Raw genomic sequence first — 24,442 nt, 5'->3', positions numbered from 1 at the left:
AAGGCAATAATAATTATACTTACTGTATTGTGATATATATATTTCCATTTTATTTTTATTATTAAAATTTTGACTTCTTGACAAAATATTTTTGACAAAAAACAAAAAGAAATACAATGTGGTCAAATTCCCTTGCTATTTAATATAGACTTCACTGTTCCTACTAATGTTTATGCACTACTGTTCTAGTGCTCGTTATTGTAACGGGCTTAATGTCTAGTCTATAATAACACAGGACCAGGAACAAGTGCCCCATGGTGCCGAAGTAACAGTGTATGTGACCCGTCTGCAGATGGATAAGATGGAGGGGAGATTTTGCTATGTAATGACACCGAATTCCATGCTTCCATCTAGCTCCAGCAAAGTCCAGAGTTTTGCCAAAGGACATTCAACGTTCTGACACCTAGGGGAAAATTTATTTAAAAAAAAGAAAAAAATCTTTGTTGCCCGGAGCAACCCATTACAGCACAGCTTTCATTTTTAAGAGCACAATAAAACGAAAGCTGTTCTGTGATTGGTTGGTATGAGCAACAAATAAAGGTGATAAATGTACGATAGATGGGAGTACAGTTGCTGCAAACCCCACCATTCAGGAGAACAGTCCTCTGGAATTCTGGGAAGAAGAGATGCAAATGAGCTTTTTAACAAGCTGTGCTTCTAATGCTACCAGATTTAAAACTCTAAAGACTCCTCACGCCTTTTAAGGCGCTCTCCATAAGAAGATCTAGTATCCCACAAATCCTGGCCTAGGCCTCTCACCCAGTAAAGCCAGTACTGTCTGCTCTGCACTGAAGAGGGGCAATGACCCTGAAACAGCTGTCTGCAGATGAGATGCTGGCTTATTTATTATCCAAGTCATGTCTCAAGGCCTCTTAAAAGGTTGATTATTGACTTATAGCTGCCTTACATCTGGTGGCATCAGACACAGAGTTTGTTAAGAACTCATTGGATACCTTCTTACCACTACTCCATTCATACAGGGGATTAGGGGAACCTGTAGTCCCAACAATCAGACGTACAGTGATCGTACAATTATCATCTATCTTCTACTCTACTTGATACCCGCCTACGGCAGAAAGGTCAGATATTTAGCTTGCTATCGTGATAGGAGTGTCACAATACCTCTGCTTAGCACAGGCTGCATCACTTTCTGTTATGCACCAAACCTTGTTGCCGTGTGCTATAATGCTGCACAGCATTTTATTCATACTGGTGTATATTATGCTAGTCTTAAATGGCCACTGCCAACAAAGTCTGCATAAATGACTAGTACAGGTTAATAAGAAACTTTGTATTATATCTTATCAAAGAAAAATGCCTTTTTCTCCCCTACCTTCCTCCTAAATGAACATTCTCTGAATCTGTGTTGACAACTGTGATTTCGTAGTAAAGAGATCACAGAGAGGCACGGAGCATTATCAGTCATGTTAATGCTCCGTGCCTCTGCAGTCTGCATCGGGTCTTGGCTGTCATTCACGGAGCGGATGCCACGCACGGCATCCACTCATGTGAAACAGCCCTTAGACCTAGATTTCGGTAATCTATTCTAGCATAGGAACAGAATACTAGAATCTCTGGATCCAACATACGTGGGGCACATCCACTGCCACCCAGATCCGAGTCACTGGAATGGAGTTCATTAGGTTCTGGCTTGATTACTGGCAGTTTTCCGGATGAAATACTGCTGCATGCAGGGGTAGTTCTTTCTTTGTGATGGAGGATCCTAAACCCCTGCCGCACATGTGCACATAGCACAAGACAGACTACCCACTCACTGAAGGATCAGATTACATGCTGCCATACAAGATTATGGAGAGAAGAGTGGGAGGAGAGAAGAAGTGCAGAGACACACACACCCTGCACAGAGAGCTTTGTAAGGAATGGAGATGAGGGAGGAAGTCCAGAGACACACTCACACATACTGCCCAGAGAGCTCTATGGAGAGGGGAGGGGGAGATGGAGAAAGGAAGTACAGAAAGATCCACATACACTAGCCGCAGAGGTCTATGGAGAGGGGAGGGTGCGCTGCAGAAGGAGAAAGAGGCATTTTTCTCTGATAAGATATATTATAAAGTTTCTTATATTTCCACGTAGTATTCATTTATGCAAAGTTTGACCAATTTTAAAGATACGCTGGTGTGAGATGCAGCAAATTTTTTTAAAGAGGCACACGTCTCTAATAATTTTGGAGAACCGAGGGAAGTCCATGCATTAGGAACTGAAATCTACACCAGCAAGGAGTTGTCATAAATTGCTGATGCAACGTAAGCCTGTTCTCTGGCATAATCAATGTCAATTTTGCGGCTGTGTAAGCGCACCTCCTCCCACCCACTTTTTAGAAAAGGGGCTAATGTGTCACCAAAGTACATCTTGTGCAAAGATATATGACTTTTTGGTGTGACTTTTCCCTATTATCACTGCATAACTGCCCAACATTCCCAGCAGCGCTCACCTCTCTAGTCAGCAGCTCAATGATCTTGTAGGTGAGTTCTAGGATCTTCTGCTCCTTCTTTCTCTCATGTATCAGTGAATTAGATGGTGGTTCTATTATGGAGCTCCGGGTCCTGCACCATCCCCCTGACACAGATGGCCAACCAATGGGAGTCGCCCACTGACCAGATGTCTTCTTCACTACTGTGTAATCCTGTGTAGAGAGAAAGACTTGGATATTGGTATATACATTCCAAGAATCCCTCACCTCCACTGTCACTATGATATAAAAAGATGAGCGTTGATGCCATGTAACATTTTCCAGGATCTCTCACCTCTCAGATCATGCCCATAGCTTTCTAATAGAGATGAATTATAATACATAGTTCCCAGAATCTCTCACCTCTCCAGTCAGCAGGCAGATGATCTCCAAGGTGAGGTTTAATATCCTCTCAGCCATCTCTTTTCTGTTCTTGCCCATCCTTGGTGGGTCAGTCAGGAAATGACAATTATCTTGAGGATGAAACCCCAACTGGGATGATCCTTTACTACAAGAAATAAATGTGGCCATTTCTCAGTCACTGGCTCCTGACGATCCCACAGACCTGCCGTATGAAATGACCTGTTAGGCTGGCCACAGACATGAGATGGTGGCCAGCCGAATACTTGGTGGACACAGTGGGGAGATCCCTGTAATCAACAGAACATTCATTTTACTGCATAATAGTGAATACATGTAATAAATCTCAGCAAAGCCCCCAGATACAGACTCCCACTCTTATACAATCATTCAGCAGACCGTTTCAGAATGAAGCGCCTCAGTGACAACAAGATCCTACCATGACAGATACCCCATAAATGGTGATTACGAATAGTCGGGCGGCACTGCGTGAAGGTATGGGTGCGCGGTTAGTGGACGTCACTCCGGATGCTTAAATGAAGGAAGAGACCGGCGCTCCTTGGTACTGCAATTATATCAGGTTTATTCGCCACTCTATGAGTGGTGAATAAACTCAATATAATTGCAGTACCAAGGAGTGCCGGTCTCTTCCTTCATTTAGATACCCCATAAATGTCAGCCACACATAACCAGCATCAGCATCCCAGCTATATGCCCCGCAACAGTGCGCCAAGCACAGATGTCCCCGCAACAGTGCGCCAAGCACAGATGTCCCCGCAACAGTGCGCCAAGCACAGATGTCCCCGCAACAGTGCGCCAAGCACAGATGTCCCCGCAACAGTGCGCCAAGCACAGATGTCCCCGCAACAGTGCGCTAAGCACAGATGTCCCCACAACAGTGCGCCAAGCACAGATGTCCCCGCAACAGTGCGCCTAGCACAGATGTCCCCGCAACAGTGCGCTAAGCACAGATGTCCCAGTAACAGTGCGCTAAGCACAGATGTCCCAGTAACAGTGCGCTAAGCACAGATGTCCCAGTAACAGTGCGCTAAGCACAGATGTCACAGTAACAGTGCGCCAAGCACAGATGGCCCCGCAACAGAGCGCCAAGCACAGATGTCACAGTAACAGTGCGCTAAGCACAGATGTCACAGTGCGCTAAGCACAGATGTCCCCGCAACAGTGCGCTTAGCACAGATGTCACAGTAACAGTGCATGAGCAGCCAAAATGCCCCCATAACAATGCAGAGTCCCCATATAAAGAAGACAATGGGGTTATGTTTTGGTAAATATCTCTACAGCATGAAGCAGGTATATGCAGATATCCCCAGCACAGGCGCCTCCTCCACTGACCGGACACTTCTATCTCTTCTGCAGCTCTTTATTCATTTACTCCGGAAACGATTCTTTCCCTGCCCAGCATCATCCTCAGCATCTTGTTGACTTCCGCCCTGCCGACACCACGTGACTTCTCCCAGGGTCAGGCTCCTGCCTGTATCAAAGATGGCCGCAGCATTACGTTTTAGAAACGCCCTCTTCCTTCTAAACAGGACCGCCACGGCTTTGTACCGTCGTTAGAGAGACGGCAGCGGCCTTTTTGTTGTAGTCAGAGGAACGTTATATCGTCCGAGGGAAAGTCAGGAGAGATTACCAGCGATAAACACAATTTAATAATTTTATTATTCTTGGTATTTTGTTCTAGTCCATAATGTTCTAGTCGGCATCTGGCTTACATATCTGATTATAATGTGCATTTTGGTACTATCCTGTTAAAGGGGTGCTGTGTGGGATTACACTATATATGGGGCAGAATGAGATAAAAAAGAAAGCGCATCCCTTCACCGATTTCCTGGTGTTGCCCTTCCGACTCTTACTGGATCCCAACTTCCTGACTAGACACACAGGAGATGCCTGGGCACAAGAGCTCGGGTATGTGCTCCTAATAACACTGCCATGAATGACTACACAGATGACTTCATTACATCTAAGAATTGCAATGCAGTCTTCCCACATACAGAGGGCGCTCTACAGTCTTGTTCTATGCGGCACTAGACTAGCTGCAGACATATAAGCGGTAGAGGCAAAACTACTTTTTATCCTCTCAGGTCTCGTTATGAGAGGCCCTTGGAGCGCTATACTGTATGGGGATTTATCTCCGACAAAATGGCTGACGACGACTTACAGGAAATGACTACTGAAATGTTTTCACTTTTTGTCTGGTCTCCAGATGCGGCTTGTTTGTGCGTTTCACCATGGCGGGGGTGGATATCAGAGGTAAGTGACTGTCTGCGTTTTATCTTCTCTTTAGTGAGGGGCAGCTGATACATACAAGTGGTGAGGTCAGCGGCTGTGCCTTGTAATGACGCCTTCTGTGGCGCTGTGTTATACAGGGTTTCAGCTGACAGCTCCTACTGGATCCCCTAGTTCTGCAGTAACAGGGGGAGATCTAGTGGATCCCAGGATCTGTATATTTATGTATATTAGAAAGTCATGATCCACACTGCCCCATAACAGTGCAGGCTCAGTACCCCCGGCTGGATCCAGTGCTCCAGTTCATTTCTGTGGGGTGTGCCCTGTTACTGAGAAGGAGAACCCCTCATTAGGGTTATTCAAGATCTCTGCTGACAGCCATTGAATGGGAGCCTTTTTTGATGATACTGAGATCTGGTCATGTGGCTTGTTAGTTTTTTTTCGTCACACTGCAGAATTTTCAGCCAGATTTCGGCACTTATTCAGCAACAAAATGTGTGAAATTCACCCAAAAACCATGCCTCGTTGATGTCAATTGGAAATCCATGCGGTAGCCTGCACGCTTACAGATTTGAAATCCACATGTCAGTTCTTGCTATGGAAACTGTGCGGGCCGGCGACGTGCTAATTAGGGCCAGATTTGAGTGCGGATTCAGCACATGTCAAACTGGAAATCTGCGGCAGAGGATCTGATGGGAAAATCAGCTGTCTGAACATGCCCTCAAGGCCTCATTCATAGTGTCAAGCGAACTTTTAAGTTCGGGTTATCGAGGAATCGCGTTATGGATTCCGCTACCACGGACCATAACCGAATTGAGAATCCATAACGCGATTCTTCGATAACCCAAACTGTAGACGCCGAACTTAAAACACAAGTTCGCTCAACACTAGTCATGCACATGACCGTTGTTTTGGTCTGCATATGAGCCACAGTTTTTGCGGCTCGGATGCGGACCCATTCACTTCAATGGGGCCGCAAAACATGCGGACAGCACTCCGTTCCGTGGTCCGCAAAAAATATATATAACCTGTTCTATTCTTGTCTGTTTTGCGGACGAGAATAGGCAGTTATATTAACGGCTGTCCGCGCCATTCTGCAAATTGCGGAATGCACACAGACGCCATCCGTGTTTTGCGGACCGCAAAACACACAACGGTCATGGGCATGAGGCCTAAAGGACAGTTCTAAGACTTCTTCTAACACATAGAACACATGACTGGGAAGGATTCTCATTCTGAGAAAGGATACAAAAAAGGCACCCATTCAGTGACAGCAAGCAGAGACGGAATTTTAAAGTAGATTAGAAGAAGGAATGAGCATGTGGCTGGCTGGTCGGATGTGGACCCTTTCATTTCAATAATGTCCGTCCCGCGGCCCCGCTAAAAAAAATAGAACTTCTTCTTGTCTGCTTTATGGATAAGAATAGGCATTGTTCCAATGGGGCTGCAAAAAAAAAAAAAAAAAGGATGCAACGTGGACGTCATCCATATTTTTTGCGGACTGCAAAATACACACAGTCGTGTGAATGCCGCCTTATACCTCATTCACACGTCAGTGTTCGGTCAGTGATTTTGAGCCAAAACCAGGTGCGGCTCTAAACACAGAACAGGGGCAGATCTTTCCCTCATACCTTATGTCTATGGAGGCTCCACAACTGGTTTTGGCTCACAATCACTGATGGAAATCACTGACCAAACACTGACGTGTGAATGAGGCTTTACGCTGCGGCTCAGATCAAGGCTAGCAGATGTTGCTCTCTTACCCATGAGGCTTTGCTGTTGTTCTTCCAGATAACTTACTCAGCATCTCCTGGGTGGACAGCTCCTGGATCCCCATATTAAATACGGGGACTGTGCTGGACTATTTCTCGGAGAGGAGTAACCCCTTCTACGACAGGACCTGCAATAATGAGGTGGTTAAGATGCAGAGGTTAACACTGGAGCATCTGAAGTAAGTTCTGCTGGGGGCTGTACGATGACGTTGGCATTTTGTTATGGGCACACAGTGATGCCCTCTCCTGCTGTACACAACATGTAAGGCGCTTTCTACACCCCCCATTGATGTGGCCAGACATGGCGAGCCAGCAGCGTTTAGCCCTGAAGCCTTCACTATCACGCCTGCTCTGCTTTACTGATTGGACGGGTTTCGTTATGGAATGAGTCTGCGGTGGAGCTGCTGCGGATGGTCACTTCAGGGACCACTTATTTGTGGGGAAACAAGAGGATCGGCAACAGACAAGTGGTGGGGATATACACGTCAGATTGTCATCAGGTCCCGCTATCACCTGCCCCCTCTCCTGACATGTCTGCTTTAGTAATGACTTGTGTTCCCCATGCAATGACCATTCTGGAGCATCTATTCTTAGGACTCTTGTCTTAGGTGTTATCATTCCCCTTGTCAAATGGGTGCATCCTTACCAAATTACTGGCAGACTGTGCAGGGACACCCCCACCTAGCGACACCCAGTTGTCACTTATATTCTTATTTTCAGGAGGAATAATGGTCCAACACACAGAGGACAGGTCTTCGTGCATAAGACACACTATGTTTTATTACTTGTGCTTATAAAGTATTAGCTTGGCAATACCTTAAAGGGGTTGTTCATCTTTGGGGGAATGGGGTGGCAGGAGACTGTCTACTAGACCCATCCCCGTGTGGCCAGACCTGGGTGAGGAAGCATACTTCTCTGCTCCCTGTCGCTGGGTTCCTGCTCCTTCAGTCCCTCACTCTGGTCCCTGCCTGTCAGCATCCTATTTAATGTGGGCCACATGGCCTCTGCAGCCAATGACTGGCTGCAGCGGCGATGTCTCCCCCATGCATCACTTGGCCCAGTAAGGGGGTCACATCATTGCTGCGGCCAGTCATTGGCTGCAGCGGGCATTTGACCTGCATCATACAGGGTTTTGATAAGCGCTGGAGCGAAGGAATCGGAACCCAGTGGCGTGGAGCAGGTAAATATGAACAACCCCTTTGAAGGAACGCACTAATTATGTCCAGTGCTGGGGCTGAGGTGGTGGTGCATGACTTAGGGATTCTCTTAGGACCCCCGTATTATGCTCCAACCCTTCAGGCCCTGCAATAGGCATAACACAAATATCCATTTAGCCTGGTGTGTGCCACTAAAGTGAAGCTGATGTTTAAACTGTGCAGATCTACTTGGAACTGCTCCTGACCACAGCAGGACTGTGATCTCCTACCCCCTGCAGACCTGTAAGTACAGTACACACCAGCGTTCATGGACCCAGACGGAAGTAGTGTGCATGCAGTCAGAGACTCCGGCCCCGGTTAATGTGCACTCTTTTAAATCAGATTGTTTTTATTGAGATTTTCAAAGCATTTTTTTTTTTAGACAAACGAAACAGTCCCCCCCACCCAATACCCCAACGTCTTGGATCCAGGTAGAGCCCCTCCAAAAAATCTATCCCAGAGAGCGTTCAATACAGAAATGCATCAATTATACAGTATAGCTGGACATCCGGCACATACACCTCAGGCACATATTGCATGTCATTAATTGAAATATATCAGTACATTACTTTGCAGCATAGTAGAACGTATATACCACTCCACACCCCAGTAGACTATACCCCATACCCTTTGGCAGCACACCTCCCGTACCTCCTCCCAGTAATCTATGACACCCCTGTCTCCTGTGTGTGACCTCTAAAAATATGAGTGGATCCGGGACAATGTGGATTCCAGTATCTATTTTAAGCGACATTAGTCTACAATATTGTAGTATTGCCTCCACCTTCCCCAAATCCTCTCATACTTCTTACTGTTGTTTCTCTTCTGGTATACGAAGTTTTCCATTTGTAGCAGTGTGTGAACCTTACGAACAAGCTCCCCCACCTCCGGAGGATCATGATCCACCCAATGGTACGCAATCACCTTCCTTGCTTGATACATTATGCGGGTTACCGCTAATTTCTGCTCCGCAGCTAGTTGTACTGACTCAGTGCAACCTAATACACATAATCTGGCATCTGCCTCCACTCTTATCTCAAACACTTTCCGTATTAGATCTATTATACCCTCCCAATATCTCCTCAACCTAGGGCAGTTCCACATAAGGTGCATCAACGTAGCATTGGGTGCATCGCATCTAGGACACGTCATCCGACCTGTACCCCATTCTCCTCAAAAGGACAGGTGTTCGATAAACTCTATGCAGCAACAGCAATTGTGACATTCTGTGCGTTTCGCTAACCGCAACATCTGTGAACCCTTCCAGGACTGCACGCCATTGCTCTTCTGTCAGGTCGTCAATATCCTCCCGCCACTTATCATACAACCGAAGAGGTTGCTTTTTAAACTTCATTTCCATAAGACTGCTATAGTGCAATGATATGACCCCTCTGGTGGATCCCCCGGAACTAGCTAAATCAATCATCGGATTTCTGGAGGCCGGCGCTTTTCCCCCCGCTGCATCCTGAGCACGTATAGCGTGTCGCATCTGCAAGTATAAATAGAATTGGGAGTGTGGGAGCATAAATTCCTTTTGAAGTTGGGCATATTCTTTCAGAGTATTCCCCTCATATAGCTGGTGCATGTAAGTGAGTCCGTACCTACCCCAAACCTGGACACCAGGCACTTTATGTAATTCTGCATACAGAGGGTTAGGCCAAATTGCGGTGAACCTAGTATAACCCTGTACCCCAGCTATTGACCTGCCTTTCCACCAGACTTTATGAATCACCCGTAGTAGCGGGATGTCGCTTCCCATTTTATCCAATGATCCATCCTCCAGTGCCGTCATCAGATTTTTGCCTTTAACATAGTGACTCACTATTCTTCCTGCTTTATCAATTCCTTCCTCCACTCCCCATCCCCGCAATTGTTAAAGTTGGGCAGCTAAATAGTAGATCCACGGATCCGGGGCCCCAAGTCCCCCATCCGTTTTTGATCTGCACAGCGTTGCTAGTTTAATACGTGGAACCCCTCTCTTCCAAATCAGGTCCCGGAATATAGCGTTAACTGTGACAAAAAATCTGGCAGGCACCCATACAGGTGCATTATGTAGCAAATATAGGAGCTGTGGCATTAAAATCATTTTTATAAGGTTAACTCTTCCTATTACTGAGAGTGGCAACTTGGTCCAAGTCTGCACCTTCTGCCGAAATCGCTGTATTAACGGAGTCAGGTTTAATTTTTCATAGTCCGCTACATCAATGGTGACCTGAACACCCAGGTATTTAAAGGATTTGACTAGTTGCAAGCCCTCCGTAGAGCCTCCACCTCGCCCCTCCTCAGTCGAAAGCGTCATAAGTGCAGACTTGGACCAGTTAATGCACAGTCCCGATAACCTACTGAACCCATTTATGATGCTCATAGCTGCCGGAAGGGAGGAGTTCCAATCATCAAGGAATAGAAGCATATCATCAGCATAGAGGGCCACCTTTTCAGTTATCCCCCCATATCTAAAACCTTGAACCTCCCGCGCCTCCCTCAATGCCGCTGCCAACGGCTCAATAGCTATTGCAAAAAGCAAGGGCGATAATGGACACCCCTGCCTTGTCCCTCTGTGTAACGAAAAGGAGTGAGAAAGAGCTCCATTAACCCTAATCCTAGCAGTGGGGATTTTATATAGAAGCTTGATCCATTGGATAAAGACAGATCCAAAGCCCATCCTCCTGAGTACGGCCCACAAGTAATCCCATTCCACACTGTCAAATGCTTTGGCCGCGTCCAGAGACGCGACCGCCGCATTCAACCCGCGGAATCGGCTCGCCTGTATGTTCAAGAAAAGGCGTCTAATATTAACAGCCGTTGACATATTGGGCATGAATCCGGCCTGATCCGTATGTATTAGTGACGTGATCACAGTATTGAGCCTATTCGCTAATACTTTAGCCAATATCTTCACATCGACCTGCAATAATGAAATAGGCCGATATGATTCAGCTAACAGAGGATCTTTACCCTGCTTAGGGTTAACGACTATGATTGCCTCATTCATGCTAAGAGGCAACCCATCCTGACGCTGTGCCTCCTTGAACACTTCCAACAACTGGGGGAGCAGAATAGGGGCAAATGTTTTAAATATTTCGGCAGGTAATCCATCACTCCCTGGGGCCTTGGTATTTGACATTTCACTCAGGGCCCTTTCCAGCTCTGTAATTGTAATGGGTCCGTCCAAGGCTGATACCTGATCTGCCCCTAACGTGGGGAGTTGTATCCCATCCAGGAATCCTACAATTTCTGGCACTCCTGCACTGGCCTTGGACTCATATAGGGATGAATAAAACGTATGCATAATTTCCACTACCCTATCCTGAGCAGTACAGACAGTCCCCTCATTATCGCAAAGAGCAGCGACATATGCAGAAGGCTGCTGTGCTTTAGAGAGCAGTGATAGCAATCTACCTGCTCTTTCCCCTTCTTCATAAAATGATTGTCTCTGAAAGAAACGTTTATTCTTTGCCCTGAGGAGAATCTTATCATTTAGTTTACGCTGTGTTTCTTGCCACTGCTCCTTGAGCAATTCCGTGGGCTGCCGAACGTATTGGGTCTCCGCATCCACCAACAGGCGCTCCAAATTCCTAATTGTTATTCGAGACTCATTCCGTTTTTTATTGACCTCCGCAATTAGTATTCCCCGCAGAAATGCCTTCATGGCATCCCATACTATCAATGGAGAAGATCCCACAAGATTAATGGTAAAAAATTCTGTCAGCGCTGTCCCAATATTTGATACTGTAGGTATCACTGACAACCAGAATGGGTTGAATTTCCACAGTGGTCTCCCACTGTTCAAGGGGGTAAGGAAGTTAGCTGACACCAAAATGGGGGAGTGGTCAGAAATTTTCCTAGGTAAATATTCAATGTTGCAGATACGACACCCCATCGCCTCATTCCCCAGCGCTAGATCTATTCTCGACAGTGTCTGATAGGTACTAGAGCAGCAAAAATACTGCCGTACAGAAGGATTACGCAGCCTCCAGAAATCCAACAATGATGCCTCCTCCAGAAGTCTCCCAAATGGTGTAATTTGCCCCCCTGAATGAGCATCAGAGGTCTGCAACCTGTCCCATTCCGTACAGATCACATTATTAAAGTCCCCCAAGATCAATGCAGGTACATCCGGATAGTCTGACATAAAGGCTATCAGTTTTTTAAGGGTAGTCGGGGAATATGGTGGCGGTATATAAATCCCACAAATAATACATTGAACATTAAAAAGTGTTCCATATAGGAAGACATAGCCCCCATTCGGATCAATCCTCTTATCTATACAGTTAAAACTTAGCTGTCTATGAATCAAAATACTTACCCCCCCTTGCATATGAGGAGTAAGTAGAATGATAACATTGAGATGTCCAACTAGGGGACAATAAGTGGGATTGCTCCGGAAGGAGATGCGTCTCTTGTAGACAACAAATTACAGGATAATATGACTTTACCGTTTCCATTACTGCCTTTCTTTTGATAGCATCTTTAACCCCTCTAACGTTCCAACTCAGGAAATTCACTGGACTAGCCATATTCAAACATGCGAACCCATATATGTACCGGATGCTGTAAAACATATTTCTTCAGTGTCGGTCTTCCCTGGATCACCAACATGGACCTAAGATCCCCCTTCCCTAACTCCCCCCTTCCCCCCCATCCCCAAACAGTCCCTCCCTCATTACCTAACCCTGGAAGTCTCGCCTTCTAACAGACCCCACAAATATACCTTAATATTAAGGCCCGTGGGTATTCCTAAAATCTGTCAGCAAAGCTGGCCTCCCAAACCCGTGACGTCTGGCGCAATCTCAAACTGTTGTATCACGCCAGGTACACTCACACCTTTTCAAGTAACTGGAATGTATAAAACTGTGTACCTTCCTGCACTAACCCCCAGTATAGTTGAACAAAATAGACTATGTTAGCATCGCTCACCAACCTAGTATCACGTACATGCAGCTGGACCTCTTACTAAATCATACAAAACATGTAATACGGATATCAAAATTTAGCAAGATTCAAAATTTCCGCTTTTACACAGAACATAATCACCCTACGGTGGGTGCATTGTCCCTTCTTCCAGATGGGCCTCTTAGTCGCCTTGGTTCCCTTTCGCCCGGAGCTGCCGCTCGTGTCGATCTAGCCATCTGGATGCCTCTTTCGGGTCTTCAAAGAAGCTTGTGGTTCCCAGAGCCACTATTCTGAGCTTCGCCGGATATAGCATTGAGTACGATGTTCCAAGTACCCGCAAACGTCTCTTTACATCCAGGAAACGGGCGCGTCTTTTCTGAACCTCCATAGAAAAATCAGGAAAGAACGAGACTCTGTGACCATCTATGGATAGATCAGGCATATCCCTGGCCTTGCGTAGAATAGAGTCTCTATCCCTATAGTGCAGTACTTTCATCAGGACAGGTCTTGGTGGCGCTCCTGGTGGCAGTGGCCTCGACGGAACTCTGTGCGCCCTTTCAATAGCGAATAAGGGAGACAATACGCCCTCTCCAAACTGATCCTTGAGCCATTTCTCAAAATACTCAGTGGGGTTTGGGCCTTCCACTTTTTCAGGCACACCCACTAAACGCACATTATTACGCCTCAGGCGATTTTCCATGTCATCTTGTTTGGCAGAGATAATGTCAAGCCTGCGAGAATGTTCCGCTGTTGCTCTTTTTAGCGGCTGCACCTCATCCTCCATGTCTCCCATGCGATCCTCCAGGGATGTAGTGCGGTCCTCCAGCTTTCTAATATCGTGCCTGACAATAGAGATGTCCTCTTTAATCGCCCCCACCTGCATGGTCAGGATAGTAAGTGATTTGCCCCACTTAGTAATGGCCTGGAGAACGTCTTTTATAGTGGGCTCCTCTACATCTGAGTAGACTGCATCAGAGTCCCCAGTGCCATCTGGGTCTTGAATGGCGGCGAATCTGTTAGGGTGCTGTTTCAGGCCCATCACTTCCTCAGGCCCTTCCCCTTCAGACTCCCGTCCCGCTCCGGTCAAGGAGGACTCACTGTGTCTGGTGTCAGAGGGGCAGCTCTCCCTGAGAAGCTCCGGTGTGTGCGCAAACTGACTCAGCCTCTCTGCCACCTCTTGCTGCATATCCGTCACTCGGTCTTTGCGTCGCGGTGTGGCGCTCCCGGCACCATCTTGTGAGACCTTGCTGTTTCCTTTCCCGGTCCCCCGTCTGGACATGGTGGCCGCTGAAAGGACCGGAGTCTGTTCCGGCAGTGTTGCCGATGCTGTGAGCGCTGTGATCCCGATATAGTAGCGGTATACAGGTACTTTAGGCGGATAAAATTTCAGGGTAGTGCAGGAGCTCCGGAGTTCACGTCCGCTCACATGCCTGGCAGACCACGCCCCGGTTAATGTGCACTCTACTGATGGGTCTGCGGGATATAAAGGCAGAGGAGCCGGACGTCTCCACAGGTTATTCTAAAAATGCTTCCATGGCTAAAGGGAACTACATGGATCCTCCAATGAAGGCGTGAACATGTCCTTAAATGCATATCCTAACTCTGTTATGTCCGTATTCTAGTCAGATGGTCGGCGTGGAGTATATTTTGCTGCATGCACAAGAGCCTATACTGTTCATCATAAGAAAGCAGCAGCGGCAGTCGCCTACACAGGGTGAGATATAATATACTGAATGACTGTAGGTTAAAGGGATTTTATAAGTTATAGATATTGATGACCTACAGTATCCTTAGCTGAGCTGCAGTAACCCGGCACGGCCACTACACAGTAGGTGGAGCTGTCTGCTCTGGTGTCGGCAGCTGCTGTGTACAAGCTGATTGGTGGGGGTGCCGGGTGTCAGTCCATCTACTTGATGCAGTGTATGTTTTAGGTTCATCTACATTACAGGTATACCTGATCTGAGGACCCCCATCTATAGGCCAGAGCAGAGGACATCTTTTAGAAGGAGCTGTGTAAAGCTTAAAGGGGTATTCCCATGTGGGACATTGATGGTATATCGCTAGGATATGTAATCAGTGTCAGATAGGTGAGGGTCCGACCTCTGGAGCTCACTCCTATCTCTAGAACGGGGCCCCCAATTTAAAGCAAACCCCACATTTACGGCTTTCTCTCTATTCACTGCCTTCTCTCTATTCACTGCCATGGGACTCCCGAAAATATTTCAGCGCGCTCTTTAGGCTTTTTTCAGAACTCTCATAACAGTGAATGGAGAGCAAGTTGTGCATGTGTGATTTGCTGTCCTTTACATTGGGGGTCCTGTTCTAGAGTTAGGATTGAGTTCCACCTATCTGATACCGATGGCATATCCTAGTGATATGCCACCAATGTCCCAGATAGGAATACCCCTTTAAGCTTTTACACAGCTCCCTCTAAAAGATGGCCTCTGCTCTGGAATCTATAGATAGATGAGAGTCCTTAACAAGAGTCCGCCTCTAGTAATACAACATTGTCTAATTATTAAAATTAAAAAAAAAACATTTTTGACATCCAGTGAGCACCTTGTTACAAACAATTGTTGACCTGATCGCTTTCTCTTTGCAGCTATACCACTGGCTGACTACTACATCATAGCAGGCGTCATCTACCAGGCCCCCGACCTCGGATCTGTCATCAACTCCAGAACAGTAAGATACGGATATGTCACCCAGGCTGAGTTTACTTTGGCTCTGTTGTGGCGGAGATGCTAGCACATTGTAGCAGCTCCTCTCCATTTGATGACGGCAATGTCATTTTATAGGGAATCTGCCAGTCCGTATATAGTGGTCTCGCTGATTTCCGTGCTGTCTCTGATTTGTGAAAATGTTGTCACGTAGATCCACGTGCGTGCTATCAGGCAGGGGTCCGATGTCTTCATGAGCAGTGGGCTCCCCCCTGCTGACTGCCCGGCCGTGCCTGTATTGTGGCCCGCAAACAGCAGGTCCGCAATATGCGGGCACCGGCCGTGTGCCCCTCGCATCACCAATAGAACATGTTCTATTTTATTGTGGTGCGGGCGGATCACGGACCCAATCAAGTTGAATAGGCCTGGATCCGTCTCAGCCGCTGCACAGATCGCATCTGTGCATCGGGGAACGCTAATTGCGCCCCCCCCATTCACGCAACGGCCGCGTGCATGAGGCCTAACTGTGCATAGGGAGAAAGCTGTCAATCAGCAGCCCGTCAACAATTGATAAACTGTAATTTCTACAAAACAACAACATTTTCACACAGCACGGACCCCTTTAATTTGTCCACTCTTCTGTTATTTGCATTGCTTTCCCTTGTATAGGGAACATTTTGGGAAATCCGTGTCTTAGGCCGGGTGCGTAAAGAGACCAGTCCTGTGTGGAGACTTATGGGAAGTACTCCCTGGTATGGAGACTTTTTTGGCAATGCATTATGGGAAACGACACTGCAAGGAAGAGAACCATCTCGCCAGCGCCACCTATCGGAAGTGGCTCCCTCTGAGTCAAGATGCAAGTTTCCAACAAACCTTAGGATTTGACAGAGGAGACACTGCCAATAGGTGGCGCTGGCGAGATGGTTCTCTTTCTTGGGAAATCCATATATTAGAGCACAGTCTGCAGTGATGGCTAACGTCCGGCACTCCAGATATGGTGAAACTACCACTCCCAGCATGCTCCATTCATTTCTATTGAGTTCCAAGAAACAAGTGTACTTGGGAGTAGTGTAATTACCTAAAAATAATAGTGTTTCCAGCAGCTGATATTCCGTTCATCCTCTCCCTGTGACATTGTGCAGATTCTCTTGATTCCAGCCATTTTTGGTGATACGGTGGAGAGTTCATCCTTTTTATAGCGGATCCTGTGTGTTCTATTACCAGATAGTATTAGTAGTTACTAGGGATCGACCGATTATCGGTTTGGCCAATATTATCGGCCGATATTGAGGATTTTGAACGTTATCGGCATCTATTTTGCCGATATACCGATAACGTATTGGGAACACAGAACGCGCTGCTGACAGCGCTCTCTGTGTTCCCTCCGCAGCACAGGGGAGAAGGAAGCAGTGTCTCCCTCCCCCCTGTGCTGCTGCTGCCGCTGCCGTTAATGAGAGGAAGAAGTACAAGAGGAGGGGAGGGGCTGTGGCCACTGCGCCACCAATGAAGATAAGCCTTTCATTCATATACAGGAGGCGGGAGCTGGCTGCAGAATCACATAGCCGGCTCCCGACCTCTATGAGCGATAGCTGCGATCCGCGGTAGTTAACTCCTCAGGTGCCGCGGATCGCAGCTACCGCTCATAGAGGTCGGGAGCCGGCTATGTGATTCTGCAGCCAGCTCCCGCCTCCTGTATATGAATGATTGAGAGACTTATCTTCATTGGTGGCGCAGTGCGCCCCCCACCCCAATCCCGGCCAATAGTAAAAACATTGGTGGCGCAGTGCGCCCCCCCCCCCCCCCCCCCCCCCCCCCCCCCACCCAGTATTAATCATTGGTGGCAGTGGCCACAGGATCCCCTCTCCCCTCCTCCTCCGATCGGAGCCCCAGCAGTGTAATCCTGGGGCTCCGATCGGTTACCATGGCAGCCAGGACGCTATTGAAGCCTTGGCTGCCATGTTCAGCTCCATGCTGCTGTCTGCACATAGCACAGAGCAGCAGGGACAGTGTGAGCTCCTATTCACCCTGATAGAGCTCTATCAGGGTGAATAGGACAAGGGTTCTAGTCCCTAAGGGGGCTAAAAGTTAGTAAAAAAAAAAAAAAATATTAAGTATAAATGAAAGATTTATAAAAAAAAAAAAAAAATACACATTAACAATAAACATATTAATTTTAAGCAGATTTGTGTAGGAATTTTTTTTTCTTTCTCAAAAATGAAAATTCCCAGAATATCGGTATAAATTATCGGCTATCGGCCTGAAAGTTCACAAATTATCGGTATCGGTATCGGCCCTAAAAAATCAATATCGGTCGATCCCTAGTAGTTACTATGGAGCAGTAACAGTTCTCATTTGCTCCACATGATAAGAACTCCTTATAGAATTGCTGATCCATATGTGATTTTTCCAGCTTAGTGCAATTCATGGGATCCAGTCAGCATTTGATGAGGCAATGTCTTACTGCCGCTATCATCCCTCTAAAGCAGGGGTGCACAACGTTTCCTGGTTGGGGGCCACATTGCCAGACTGAACCTATGACGAGGGCCGAAATAAAAATTTAAAGGTGTATTAACAACTGAAATATTGTACTTATGGCATATTAAACACACATTATATACCATTAATGTCTAGTTACACTTCCAGGACTCCATCTAATGGGAGAAATACATGAAAAATACATGTGAGCAGCCACAAGACATAGGCATACATGTCTGTTACCAGATGGTTTGGGGCCGCACAGAATGGCATCAAGGGCCGCATGTGGCCCCCGGGCCGCAGGTTGTGCACCCCTGCTCTAAAGGCTACTGGTGGCACTTTAAAGACCAGGAGGAGAGAGGTACGTACATTCTTAATATCTGGTGCAGGAGAAGTTGGTTGTCTTCTTTCTCTATACAAAGGGTTGTGCCACAAAAAATATTCAACATTTTTCAAACCAGCCCCTGGATCTGAATACTTTTGTAATTGCATGTAATTAAAAATTTTGTACAGCCAGTGAGCTATTCAATAAAATGTATCTGTATAGCGCCACCTGCTGTTTGTTCTTTTCCTTATCGCTTGGCCATTTCACGGAGGTGGTCGCATGTGCACAGTTCAAATCTTCAACTGTTGCCAGCCATATCTTCTGTTAGAAGCTGTGGCAGTTCTAGGGAGAGAGCTGCAGCAGAAAGGGCAAGCCCCTTGAACTGTGATAGGGAAAGGACATGCCCCCTGAGCTGCCAGCTTCAATTAAATCTAGCAGAGCACTTGGAGCCGTGAATGTGGACATCTCTGGGTCCATGGGATGTACAGGGCTGGTTCTAGCTTTGTTAGAAAGGTATCATTATGTACTATATGTCTGATTTTCATTATTTACATCAATCATGGCATAACCCCTTCAGTGGCATAACTAATTATATTAGGGGGAGTTTGAATGGAGTGGCAGTCAAGTATGTGCCCTGTGGCTCCTTCGTCAAGGTTTATGGGCCTGAGACATCCAGGTAAAGGGCTCAACCACCTCTACATTCAAACTCGATTGCAGTCAGTAGGAATTGGGCACTCAGGACTCCCATTCTAGTTACAGGTTGGGTGCCTAGTAGTGGGGCCCTCTGCAGTCAGACATTTTACCGGTCTACTAGAAGCTGGTGGATGTCTAGGTATTAATATGATGCGCCTGCTCAGGCCACCGCAGTGGCCAGTGATTGGCTATCTCAGCCAGTGATTGGGCATTTCCTGTGTGTGGAAACGGGAGCAGGAAGCAGAGACCAGATAGCCATCAGAACAGGAGCAACAGGGGATTGGGGAGGATGAGTATCGCTTCTTTTATTGTTTTATCCACACTTGAGTGCTTTGAATTCCCCAGAGAACAGCTCCTTTAATATTAGTACATTCATTTATATAGCAATTATTTATATTTATATATATATATATATATATATATATATATATATATATATATTTTTTTTTTTTTAAGCAAACCTACTTCATTTCATTTTTCGATACTAGGCTTCGCTATTTCTCAATCTAGTATCAGAGAACAAGGAGCGCGCTGCTCTCAGCGCGCTCCGTGTTGTCAGCAGCACAGGAGAGAAGGAAGCCCTCTCCCCCTCCCCCCTGTGCCGCTGCCACCAATTAGGAGAGAGGGGCGAGCGCACTGCGCCACCAATGAAAGTAAATGTTTAATACAAATCCCGGAGGTGGGTGCTGGCGGGGAGCTGCGATTAGCTGCAGTTAACCCCTCAGGTGCCGCACCGGCGTCCTGTATTAAATGTTAATTATATTATAATTGGTGGCGCAGTGCGCCCTCCTCCCCAGTGTTAAAATCATCCCCTCCTCTTCATTGGTGGCAGTGGCAGCTTCTGATCGGAGCCCCAGCAGTGTAATCCTGGGGCTACTGACGCTACTGAAGCCCTGGCTGCCATGGTAATCTCCCTGCTGCTGTGTGTACTATACACAGGGCAGCAGGGACAGTGTGAAGTCCTATTCGCCCTAATAGAGCTCTATCAGGGTGAATAGGACAAGGGATGAAAAGATCCCAGGTTCTAGCCCCTAAGGGGGAAATAGTTTTTCAATTAAAAGTGCAAAAAAAAAAAGAAGCTAAAATATTAAGTATAAATCGCCCCCTTTCCCAATTTCCCAAATAAAATATATAAACAATAAATAAATAAATAAACATATCACATATCGCCACGTCAGAAAAGTCCAAAGTATTAAAATATAAAAAAAATCTATGCGGGGAATGCCGGATATAAAAAAGCTCCAAGTCTCCGTACTCGGTTAGTCCATAGTTATATTTCGGATAAAGGCGCAAGGAAGGTTAAAGGAAATAAATTCACCTGGTGCGGTTTTTGCCTTCCTTGCAGAAATAGAAAAAAAGAGAATAGGAAAAGGGATATGCAAAGTGTACATTCAAATGAAGAAGATTTAGACCTTAAAATCAAGGGACAGTTTACCTGTGAGAGCACTGGGGTCGTCTACATGTTGGAGTGCCCATGTGGCCTCCAATATGTGGGTCGAACAATGAGAAAACTAAAAGTAAGAGTCCAGGAGCATGTCAGACATCTAAGAAAGGGGCACGAAACACATAGCGTCTCAATGCATTTTAAGATGGCACACCAAAAGGATCCTGGTGGATTACAATTCACCGGGGTGGAATTGGTGAAGCCACACTGGCAAGGTGGAAATACAGTGAAGCAAATCGATAAGCGGGAGGTAGAATGGCTCTTTTTGGATGGATACTTTGCAACCGAAGGGGATGAATGTTGAATTTGACTTACGTGAGGAGAATGGTGCCGGTTGTAAGGAGTTGAAGGACCTCTTGCAGTAGGATTCAGTGATTCAGGATTGGGTCGAGTGCAACGTGTGGTGCTGTATGACGTGGGAGCGTTTAATGAGAAGGAAGAGCTCTAGGACCTTGGATAGTAAGGGAAGGAAGCTCAGGATTGGCCCAGACTGAACATGTGAGATGTGTCATGTGGGGGGTGACGTGAGAGGAGGATCTTATAAATGAAGTTTTACCACGGGAATCATGATGGAGAATAAGGTGGGTTTTAGATTAGGGCAACAAATGAGGTTTATATTAGCAAATTGGTATTATTTATGGTTTTAGATATTTGTATTTAGATATGAAATAAGGAATTGTTTTATGTATTTGTGTACGAAATAATGAGTTATATTGTGAGATTACGATGTACGTAGGTGGGTGTATACTTACCTATGAGTTTAAAAGACCGCCCTGGAATGGGTGGGTCAGATGCCCCTGACAAAGCTTTTTGGAGCGAAACCCGGGTCGGGTGTTTTATCTTTCTGTACACTGCTTGTTATCGAACTGAGTTTGTGAGTATAATAAATCCTTTTAACTCAAGGTGCTTCACTATTGTCGCAACCTTTGGTTTTTCACAGAAGCTTGGATGAAAGAGAGAGGGAGGCTTTGTGTGGCTTGAATGCTTTCCCATGTCCAATTTTTCTGAATGGTTCTGGCGCAGGAACTTTCTACCGTGATCTCCTGAAGCAGCGCGGTCCAACCAAAAACGCAACGTGAGATCCTATTCACCCTAATAGAGCTCTATCAGGGTGAATAAGACCAGGGATCAAAAGATCCCAGGATCTGGGAAATAGTTATTACGGTAAATAAAAAGTAAAAAAAAATTAATATGAAGTATAAATCAACCCCTTTCCCAATTTTACATATAAAATATATAAACAATAAATAAAAATCACATATCACCACGTCTGAAAAGTCCAAACTATTAAAATATTAAAAAATTGTCCTATGCGGTGAACGCAGTAACAGAAAAAAAATAATAAAGAAATGCGCGATTCGCCATTTTTTGTTACCTTTTCCCCCCCAAAAAATAGGATCGGATTGTTCTATTATGGGCCAGACGTTCCATAAAATGCAGAATGCACGCTGCTTTTTTTGGTGTTTTATTTTTTCCGCGTGGTATCGAGTATCGCATTACTTTTTTATGGTATCGAAACCGAATCAAAATTTTTGGTATCGAAACAATCCTACATTAGCGTGTGATGTACGACCTCCCACAAGTGTACATTTTAGATTATCCAAAACGACATTGCAGAATGCACAGAATCAGATCTATTTCTTGGGTTCATGCCGTTTGTATTTGTACTTTTCATTACAGACAAAGCCAAACCAAAGGCTAAAAAGAAGGAAGAGGCCAGCTCCTTCTTCCAGAGGCAGAGGGTGGACGCGTTACTTCTAGAACTCCGGCAGAAATTTCCTCCAAAGTTTATTCAGGTGAGTTCAAAACGTGTCAAGAGGTGTAACCTGTCTGGACACATACGGCCATATACCCGTTCACTGTATCGTACCGAACATGTTCTGACCTCTGCCGTGTCTGTCGTCCCCCCCCCCCCCCCCCGGGCTCGGAGGCGCCAGGTCCTGCACCCTCTAACCACTCTTGGCTGTAATGTCTCCTGTGCTATGTAAAACATATGCTAAGTGGCTGGAGTACCCCTTTAAACCAATATCAACATTGCATTGCCTATTGTAGCTCTCCAATGTCTACCAATAATAAGAATAATCTATTTTCTGGTTCTGACTTTATTTTTATTATTGCAGCAAAAAACTGGGGAGAAACCAGTACCTGGTAAGTGTTTGTTCCCCTATTCATGAGGTGTGGGTGGAGAATATTATATATTAAAGGGGTTCTCCTATCTGGATGGATTAGATTGATGCACCACCAGCTCTTAGGTTTCCCATAGACTGTAATAACACTGGACCCCTGAGTGCCCGTCCCAGGTACTCGCCAATCTGACTTATCCTCTACCCTATGAGTAGCTGACACATATTTGAGATGGGGGAACTCTCTGGGCTTAAAGGGGTTCTGCAGTTTTTTTAAACTGATGATCTATCCTCTGGATAGATCATCAGCATCTCATCAGCGGGGGTCCGACACCCGGGACCCTTGCCGATCAGCTGTTTGAGAAGGCAGCGGCGCTGGCAGTAGCGCCGCGGCCTTCTTGCTGTTTACCGCAGGCCCAGTGACATCATGACTAGTATCACTGGCCTGGGCGGGGCTAAGCTCTGTTCACTTGAATGGACCTGAACTGCATCAGGCCAGTGATACTAGTCGTGACGTCACTGGGCCTGCGGTAAACAGCGAGAAGGCCGCGGCGCTACTGCCAGCGCCTCTGCCTTCTCAAACAGCTGATCGGCGGGGGTCCCGGGTGTCGGACCCCCGCCGATCAGATGCTGATGATCTATCCAGAGAATAGATCATCAGTTTAAAAAAAACTGCAGAACCCCTTTTAAGGTAGAAATACATTTATTAACAAAAATTCTGCTTCACCTTCTTTTAGTGGATCAAATAAAAAAAGAACCCGAGCAACCGACTGAAACCATAAAACAAGAGGAAAAGGAGCCGGTTAAAGCTCCGCCGGGAGGTACCCCAAAAGGTCCCCCAGAGAAGAGAATGAGACTGCAGTAGAAGAGGACCCTCCGAAAAGAGTGGCGGGTTCTTACCCTTACATGTGGACGTTGTACATAGCTGGATACATGCACCATGGTCAATACCTCTAGATGCCAGCCCTGCCAGCTGGTGGAGGGGACTTTTTTTTTTTTTGCATCTTTGTGACAGAGACTGTAAGAAAGGGAATGCATTGGTTTTGTAATTTTTATAGTTATGTATAATTATATAAAGTGACTCCCTCTGTGTGTGACCATTGTCATTGTCGGGGAAAGCAGAATTCAGGATTATTAGGACCACACAGAAGAGGGCGGCCCACAGCAAGGGTTATAATAGGTTAGCGTCCTTTATTTAAAAAATGAAATCAGGTTGTGGGTGTAGATGAGCATCCCACAGTGCTATGTGCTGCAAGATCAGCCAGAAATGTAACTGCCTACTACACCCTTCCATGAAAACTAAACCCACTACCACCCCCAACATCTACTTGCTGTCTACTGCCGTACAGCTTTGATATGACAAGCAGTGGACTCCGCCTAGCCTGCTTGTGGATTGGGAGCCCACATGGGTCTGACATCACGACCTTTCGGGGGGATTCTAACAGAGTGGATCATGATTGTGATGTCAGAGGAAATACCGTCTCCACAGAGGCGTTATTTATATCGGGATAACCCCTTTAAGATTGGTGCCATTTCCAAGCTCTTTGTCTACAGGCAATGACCGATCCATCTAACAATCCTGTGATGTGATAGGAAGATATCTAATCACCAGTCCGCAAAACGGTTGCGCTGCAGGTCCGAGGAGTGTTGTGGGGTCAATCACACTTTCATGGAGTATACATATAGGGTTCGGACCGCGTGTGTCATAAACAGACTGTATACAGTTTTTTTCTTATCTCCTTCTCCTTTTAGAAAAAAACCGAGGGCTGCAAATGTCCTAT

The 24,442-nt window shown here is 46.2% G+C and overlaps 2 protein-coding genes across 3 annotated transcripts in view; one reads left to right on the top strand and one right to left on the bottom strand.

The window, feature by feature from the left end:
• Positions 1-4,285, bottom strand: part of LOC121004109 (zinc finger protein 3 homolog) — a 31,643-nt gene extending 27,358 nt beyond the window's left edge. The window contains exons 1-3 of one of the 2 annotated variants that reach the window (XM_040436221.1): positions 4,184-4,285; positions 2,834-3,120; positions 2,453-2,644 (exon numbers count right to left, since the gene is read on the bottom strand). In XM_040436221.1, the coding sequence (XP_040292155.1) occupies positions 2,453-2,644; positions 2,834-3,001 (360 nt within the window). In that variant the 5' untranslated portion in view covers positions 3,002-3,120; positions 4,184-4,285. Of the gene's footprint in view, positions 1-2,452; positions 2,645-2,833; positions 3,121-4,129; positions 4,153-4,183 lie in introns of those variants that run through there. The other variant, XM_040436222.1, reaches the window with a different exon arrangement.
• Positions 4,286-5,004: 719 nt separating this feature from the next.
• Positions 5,005-23,742, top strand: LOC121004138 (mediator of RNA polymerase II transcription subunit 6-like). Its single transcript, XM_040436282.1, has 9 exons — positions 5,005-5,104; positions 6,872-7,031; positions 14,564-14,655; positions 15,544-15,626; positions 18,012-18,089; positions 18,380-18,437; positions 22,219-22,334; positions 22,659-22,686; positions 23,399-23,742. Exons 1-9 carry the CDS (start codon positions 5,083-5,085, stop codon positions 23,524-23,526), a joined length of 765 nt encoding a protein of 254 aa, XP_040292216.1. The 5' UTR covers positions 5,005-5,082; the 3' UTR covers positions 23,527-23,742.
• Positions 23,743-24,442: the final 700 nt, after the last annotated feature.

This window comes from Bufo bufo, chromosome 6, assembly GCF_905171765.1.
Source record: "Bufo bufo chromosome 6, aBufBuf1.1, whole genome shotgun sequence".
Classification (NCBI taxonomy): Eukaryota; Metazoa; Chordata; class Amphibia; order Anura; family Bufonidae; genus Bufo; species Bufo bufo.
Note: the sequence above shows the minus strand (reverse complement) of the source record. Positions and strands in the feature narration are given on the sequence as shown.